This window comes from Macrobrachium nipponense, chromosome 35 (assembly GCF_015104395.2).
Source record: "Macrobrachium nipponense isolate FS-2020 chromosome 35, ASM1510439v2, whole genome shotgun sequence".
Lineage (NCBI taxonomy): Eukaryota > Metazoa > Arthropoda > Malacostraca > Decapoda > Palaemonidae > Macrobrachium > Macrobrachium nipponense.
Genome location: NC_061096.1, coordinates 51,923,131 through 51,930,894, shown reverse-complemented (window position 1 = coordinate 51,930,894; position 7,764 = coordinate 51,923,131). Strand labels below are relative to the sequence as shown.

The 7,764-nt window shown below is 37.8% G+C and overlaps 1 protein-coding gene across 1 annotated transcript in view; it reads right to left on the bottom strand.

Moving 5' to 3' along the window:
• Window positions 1–2,539, bottom strand: part of LOC135208762 (U3 small nucleolar ribonucleoprotein protein MPP10-like) — a 51,950-nt gene extending 49,411 nt beyond the window's left edge. The window contains exon 1 of the mRNA XM_064241269.1: window positions 1,498–2,539. Coding sequence (XP_064097339.1) covers window positions 1,498–1,556 — 59 coding nt within the window. The 5' untranslated portion in view covers window positions 1,557–2,539. The remainder of the gene's footprint in view (window positions 1–1,497) is intronic.
• Between the last annotated feature and the right edge of the window lie 5,225 nt (window positions 2,540–7,764).

The window sequence follows — 7,764 nt, the reverse complement described above, 5'->3', positions numbered from 1 at the left end:
TTAAATTTGAGTCAGAGTCGAGTTACTTTTTCAATAACGAATATTTTCAAATTAATCATCATAAAATATTGTAAAATATTGATGTTTTACTACTTATTTAAAAATTAGCCAAGAGCACGCTTCTCGTCATCTTCTACCCAAACAGCTGTTTACGCCTGGGCTTGTTGTTGGTGAGAAATCGTGTTTTCGATTGTTGGTGATAAAAGTGCTCCAGCGTCTGTGGGTACAAGTGGTGTGCGGATTTATCACAGGAAATGAAATTTGTTGAACACAAGCAGAGTCGTAAACATCGAGATGGCGTCAATCTTCGAAACATTTTTAGTTGTAAGTAAAAATTTCTAAAGCGTTTTGGTGAGATTTCCACTGCCGGTGGGCGCATTTCAGTACCCTCTGTTAAATCTTAAAATTTGGCCTTAATTTCTAACTTTGGAGAAAATACTTACTTCGAAAGGAGAGTAGAGGTCTTTAGCTCCGTTTCTCACCAACAACAAGTCGCGACTGATGCCCATCTCGGGTGTCAGGACGCGTTATAATGTACTTTTTCGGAGGGTGGCTTGCATTGATTGTAGGTGGCCTGCTTGGCCTGCTGTGATGTTCTATCCCTAATACAAACTTAAAGAACGTTCTAATTCAGAAAAATAATTTACTTAAATTTGAGTCAGAGTCGAGTTACTTTTCAATAACGAATATCAAATTAATCATCATAAATATGTAAATATTGATGTTTTTACTACTTATTTAAAAATACTAAAGAGACACGCTTCTCGTCATCTTCTACCAAAACCGCTGTTTACTCCTGGCTTGTTTGTTGGTGAGAAATCGTTTTTCGATTGTTGTGATGAAAGTGCTCCAGCGTCTGTGGGCACAAGTGGTGTGCGGATTTATCACAGGAAATGGTTAGTTTATTGACACAAGCTACTCCGAATAAACATCGAGATGGCGTCAATCTTCTAAATACCTCGAGTTGTAAGTAAAATGTTTGAACGCGTTTTGGTGAGATTTGCACTATGTTTGAGACAGTTTTCAGTACCCTCTGTTTAAATCTTAAAATTTGGCCTTAATTTCTAACTTTGGAGAAAATACTTACTTCGAAATGAGAGTAGAGGTCTTTAGCTCCGTTTCTCACCAACAACAAGTCGCGACTGATGCCCATCTCGGGTGTCAGGACGCGTTATAATGTACTTTTTCGGAGGGTGGCAAGCGTTGAATGTAGGTGGCCTGGTTGGCCTGCCGTGGTGATCTACCCTAGCTAAATATCGAGTGAATAAGGCCTGGTCAGCGCGGTGGTGATGGATCATCTGTGGTTGTTTACCCTACTTTGAAAGGAGAGTAGAGGTCTCGAGCTCCAGCTCTCACCACCAACTCATGACCATCTCCGGTGTCAGGAAGTGTTAAAGTACTTTTTCGAAGGGTGGCCCCAAATGCGGTAGGTAGTCAGTGGCTCGGCTAGTCCAGTCGGTTGTTTACCCTAGCCTAAGCAAAGCTGTTATAACTCACCGTAGATATTCTTCATGATTCTTCAAGAGTCCCAGCGTTTTCTCGATCAGGTTCTCCATGTTGAAAAAGCGCCAACGTTGAAACCTCTCGCCATCAAAATTTACGTGCACGATTTTCGATGCGTCTCGTGAGGAGGCCTGGAAGACTAAGCTAGTCAAACTGCCAGTTCCATGGATTTCTTATCTTAAAAAATTTAGATGCTCTCGTTTTTATCCCACGATCTTTCTTTTTAACTTAAAATTAAATACAACAGAACAAGATAAACTTAAGTTCAAGAATGTTTTGGGCAAACACTGACTGCCATAACGTGTAAACACGTAGTAGTAGTAGTTATGGGTCGAGGCAATGCCTTTGCAACGGCGCCTCTTAGTCTTGGGTATTTTTTTGTTTTTGTTTGTTTATTTGTTTAGCTCTTTCCTTTTTTTCTCTCTTTTTTTCCACATCAAGTATATGGTTTCTTTTCTTATTTCGTTGTTACCTGAAAATAGAAATTTTCCCACTACGTCACTTTCCTTCTCTTCATAGGGTTGTTGTAGCCCTATTGCTTTAACCCGTTCCTCTATATATGTATCACAATATAAAAGGAAATGAAATATGTCTTCTACTGCATCATTGCAAAAAGGACAACAGGTGTTCTCCTTCTGGTGCCTTTTTGCTATATTTAAATTAAGAGAGTTGGTTCTGGCTTTGAAGAGAAGGACTGAACCCATAGAGTTGTCATAAATTTCTTCATCTTTTATTTCTCTTTTCCACGTTTTATATATGTTCACAGTCACTTTATTTTCCAACTCTTCTTTCCACCTCTCTGTGTCCCATATTCTGGCTTTGTCCTTTATTTCTGTTCTGGACATTCCTTCTAATTTTCTTAAATTTATTTTAACTTCATGCATGTACTTTTCCACAGTTTTCCACCATTTTCTTTCCTTTTCTTGCATATCTGTAATTAATTTCTTCAGTATCTCTTTCCGTCCATTTAAAGTATTATTTACATAGCTTATCTTCCCATTCATAATTCTACTTTTCATTGAAGAAGCTCCTAAGCACTCCAGATTTGTTGTAGTAGTAGTAGCAACAGACCTTTTACTATGCAACGCCTCCTTAACTTACTTAGCTTACTTGCTACGTATTATTTAAATTTTCAGCCCACTCTGTCGAAGACGTTTTGCAGCATGAGTAGAAAAGGAGGGCAGTACTTCTATTGTAATTTAGTGTTAAGTTATTATGTAAGTACCACCAGTTCTATTGTACTGGTAGCTGTCGCTACATTCTTTTAAAGTCCAATATGTCTAACACTCTTATGGCAGGTTTTAAAGGTTCATTTAAGTTAGTCTATCCTATAGTACCTCCGTGTTATAAATGTTATAATGTGAAAGCCCTTCTCTCTTGCATATCTTGATTTTCCACATTAATAACTGGAACATTAAGACCAACTTAATTACGGTACCTAGGTTTCATACCTAGTTCTACACTACAGGTGGCGCTCCATTTGTCATTGCCATGCGTTAGCGCGCCATCTGCAGAGGTATGAGATGTATTCCATGAGCCTGTCACTTGTCACATCTACTCTATAATAACATTAAAAAATAAGGTAAAGTATCTGATTTGCATTAATTCCTTTCCTTGATGGGTAACAAGGAAATTTGCAGATCTAATTTAGATTTTTCTTTGGTTGCCAAATCAGTATGCAAAACAAAATTTTTTGAAGCACTCTACTACACCAGTGACATAGTTGTGAATGAGCACAACGGTCTTCTGGTCCAAATATTCTTTCATAAACGTCACGTTGCTCAAGTGATATCCCGCCACTTTCACTGTATCATTTTGAGCAATCAAAGGCTGTTTAGGAAAATTCCCAAATCTTTTACTGAATTACAATACGTCGGACTCTGGGGCTTAAAAAGTTCTCCAGTCTCCCGTAACCACGTTTAAGCGTTCGATCTAACCTTCATTCAGTTTCAGCAATTTCATTTCCATCCATCTCTTAATATCACCCATTACCATAGTCAACACTCCTCTGTATTTTCTAAATCACATAATATCAGTTAAAACTGTGTTATCGGAGAAAAACTTGGTTCCTCAAGTGAGGAAAGCAGTTTGACCACAACACAGTACAGCGCAACTGCCTGTGCTTAGAATGATAATTGTTTTAATGCCAAAATAAACATGCTCTTGAGGCAGCAAGCGAGTGTTCATCCGAACGACCCAATTATACCAACAATTTACCTGAAATCACATGCTCCATAAACTTAAATGTATGAAGGGATAATACATTTTCAAAGATTCCCAGATTTAAATAACAAGAAATTAGATCTGTAATAAAGGGCTGACATCGATAGATACTGAGGATCATCAAAACTATCCGTCGACATATAGGTAGGTCACTGATTGCTTATACATGCTATAGCTAGCTCACTTCTTTGCATTGTTTCTTGTAGGCTGCAAGATAAACCCCCACAGATCAATTGATTATTTCACAATAATAATAATAATAATAATAATAATAATAATAATAATAATAATAATAATAATAATAATAATAATAATAATAATATAATAAAATAATAATAATAATAGATAATAATAATAATAATAAACATAATAATAATAGATGAGAACAGGATACAAATACCTGGGAATAATGGAAGGAGGGGATATAAAACACCAAGAGATGAAGGACACGATCAGGAAAGAATATATGCAGAGACTCAAGGCGATACTCAAGTCAAAACTCAACGGCGGAAATATGATAAAAGCCATAAACACATGGGCAGTGGCAGTAATCAGATACAGCGCAGGAATAGTGGAATGGACGAAGGCAGAACTCCGCAGCATAGATCAGAAAACCAGGAAACAAAATGACAATACACAAAGCACTACACCCAAGAGCAAATACGGACAGACTATACATAACACGAAAGGAAGGAGGGAGAGGACTACTAAGTATAGAGGACTGCGTCAACATCGAAAACAGAGCACTGGGGCAATATCTGAAAACCAGTGAAGACGAGTGGCTAAAGAAGTGCATGGGAAGAAGGACTAATAAAAGTAGACGAAGACCCATATATACAGAGACAGGAGAAAGACAGAAAGAACAGAGGACTGGCACAACAACCAATGCACGGACAATACATGAGACAGACTAAAGAACTAGCCAGCGATGACAATTGGCAATGGCTACAGAGGGGAGAGCTAAAGAAGGAAACTGAAGGAATGATAACAGCGGCACAAGATCAGGCCCTAAGAACCAGATATGTTCAAAGTATGATAGACGGAAATAACATCTCTCCATATGTAGGAAGTGCAATACGAAAATGAAACCATAAACCACATAGCAAGCGAATGCCCGGCACTTGCACAGAACCAGTACAAAAAGAGGCATGATTCAGTTTCAAAAGCCCTCCACTGGAGCCTGTGCAAGAAACATTAGCTACCTTGCAGTAATAAGTGGTACGAGCACCAACCTGAAGGAGTGATAGAAAACGATCAGGCAAAGATCCTCTGGACTATGGTATCAGAACGGATAGGGTGATACGTACAAACAGACCAGACGTGACGTTGATTGACAAAGTCAAGAAGAAAGTATCACTCATTGATGTCGCAATACCATGGGACACCAGAGTTGAAGAGAAAGAGAGGGAAAAAATGGATAAGTATCAAGATCTGAAAATAGAAATAAGAAGGATATGGGATATGCCAGTGGAAATCGTACACATAATCATAGGAGCACTAGGCACGATCCCAAGATCCCTGAAAAGGAATCTAGAAAAACTAGAGGCTGAAGTAGCTCCAGGACTCATGCAGAAGAGTGTGATCCTAGAAACGGCACACATAGTAAGAAAAGTGATGGACTCCTAAGGAGGCAGGATGCAAACCGGAACCCCACACTATAAATACCACCCAGTCGAATTGGAGGACTGTGATAGAGCAAAAAAAAAAAAAATAATAATAATAATAATAATAATAATAGTAATAATAATATGTATTTTGGTAGAAGCCCTCTTTTAGGCAAAATGCTGTTAAAAAGGATGGCAGAATTAAGCGAGTTGATTTTATATATTCGTTTTTTTTCTATTTTCACAATTCGCTTCTCAGGCTCAGCGATGTTTCTGTTACTCAGAAACATCGCTGAGCCTGAGAAGCGAATTGTAAGGAAAATAGAAAAAACAATATATAAAATCAACTCGCTTAATTCTGCCATCCTTTTTAACAGAATAATAATAATAATAAAATAATAATAATCTCTTTTTCTGTTGATCGTTTATTAAAGGATAATAATTTTATATTCAGGATTATTTCACTCTTTGGGATATCATTGCACATATACTGTTTTTTTATGGGAGACAATATATATGGAAAGATTCTTAATCTATGTAGTAATGTGTTCAATTGATTAGGCTTCGTATAATCTGCCTATTTTTATTTAGTTGTACGTGGGCAAAAGTACGTAGAGCATTAAAAAATGCAATGCTCCATTTACAAAATTTTTTCCGTCAGCATTAATGATTATTTAAAAATGTGTATAGAATTTCATTAACAGTATTTGAATATTGTGTTCGCTGTGCCTCTTACTCTGGGTGGCTTGAGAGTAAGATCTGTCGATAAACGTTATGATAAACTATCGTAAACGGAGTAGATAAAAGGTTCTGATTAACTGCTTGATCAAATTGATTTCCTTGGAGGGCAATTAACAATAAGTTTCGAAGGCTTTATGAGTTGAACGGTTTTGAAAAAGGGAGACGATGAACAATTTTGATAAGAATATTTCTTAAAAGGTTTTGATGAAGGATTGTGACAAAGTTTTAGTGGACGCGATGAAAGGCTGTTTTTGCAAGAGAGTTTGACTGATTATAGGCGTTGTTGGTATTAGGGGCTGAATTCAAGCTTTTTATGAACCCTTCTAATAGGTGATTTTGTTTCTTCATTTTTTTTTATTCTGAGTTTTGCTCATGGGTCACTGATTATAAATAGAGAAATAAAAGTGGTTGTTGATGATTCATGAGAGTTTTGAGCCGAAGATGACAAAGCTGTTTTATGTGTTCTCTCTCTCTCTCTCTCTCTCTCTCTCTCTCTCTCTCTCTCTCTCTCTCTCTCTCTCTCTCTCCTCGTCTTTCTAACGGAGAGAACTTGTCTGATTTTTCTGTTGACATTTTTCGTTTCCATCTTTTTTCTCACTGTTTCTTCGTCCCATCTTAATTTTCAAGTTTTCATATTTTCAATCGTGGTCATCTGCCTTCTGTTACTGCTTGACATTAGGCTGCCCGTCTCATGGGTCGTCCATTATAATCTGTTGTCAATCCCTTCATAAAGATCCCTTCTGTTTTCGAACTTTATGTTTCCGTGGTCAGTTTCTTCTCCCACAATTCAAGTGCATTTTACGCCTGATTATTCTTGGAAGTTCTGTCGCTTTATTGGGTGTTCTTTGAAGCTTTGTAACTTATCGCCATGGCGTCAGTGACCTTAGTTGTTGTCACGCCAGGAAAACCACAATATTAATTAAGGGCCTTCACTTGTTTTGTCCTTTTTGTATTCTTGGCAGAGGAAGGAGTCTTTATTGCTAATAGTAACCTTTCGGCAAAAATAGACATTTCACGACGCTTTGAGATATTTCATGCAAAAATATGAAAGGAATTTGCATGGATACGGAATACAGTAAGTGAAACTATCAGGGTTTGGTTTTTTTGTCACATTATTATTATTATTATTATTATTATTATTATTATTATTTATTTTATTATTATTATTATTATTATATCCCTATCACAGCCTATTCGGCGGGGGGTGGGGGGGTGGGGTGCCGGGTTGAAGAAGCTTAGCATCTCAACATAGACTATGCATAAACAATCCTTGGGGTCGTTTATTTTGGGAATGGCTGCTTCTCATTATCCATTTGTGGAAGCCTTATATGCATCTCTCTCTCTCTCTCTCTCTCTGGGGAAACGAGACGAGGAGTAAACCGTCTGACGACATAGTTGGTGAGTCGCCCGTCATCTTTCTCGAACCGAGGATCGTTGTGCCTCTTTGCTTGAGTTGCTACATCTACTGGTTGGGTCTTTCGACCTCTGGTAGTCTGTCATTCCCAAGGGCCCTTAAACACTAGAGGTATCCTTCACCCATTAGGCTCCTTTCTGTCATTTGTGTGTATATATCGCATCTCTAAACACGGCCAATCCTTGCTTACAGTCCATCATCATTGCATACTAGGCCATTGCATCTGCTCTAAACAACTCCCCTTCCCCCTGCTTGCTCCACTTCTCTCATATTTCTGAG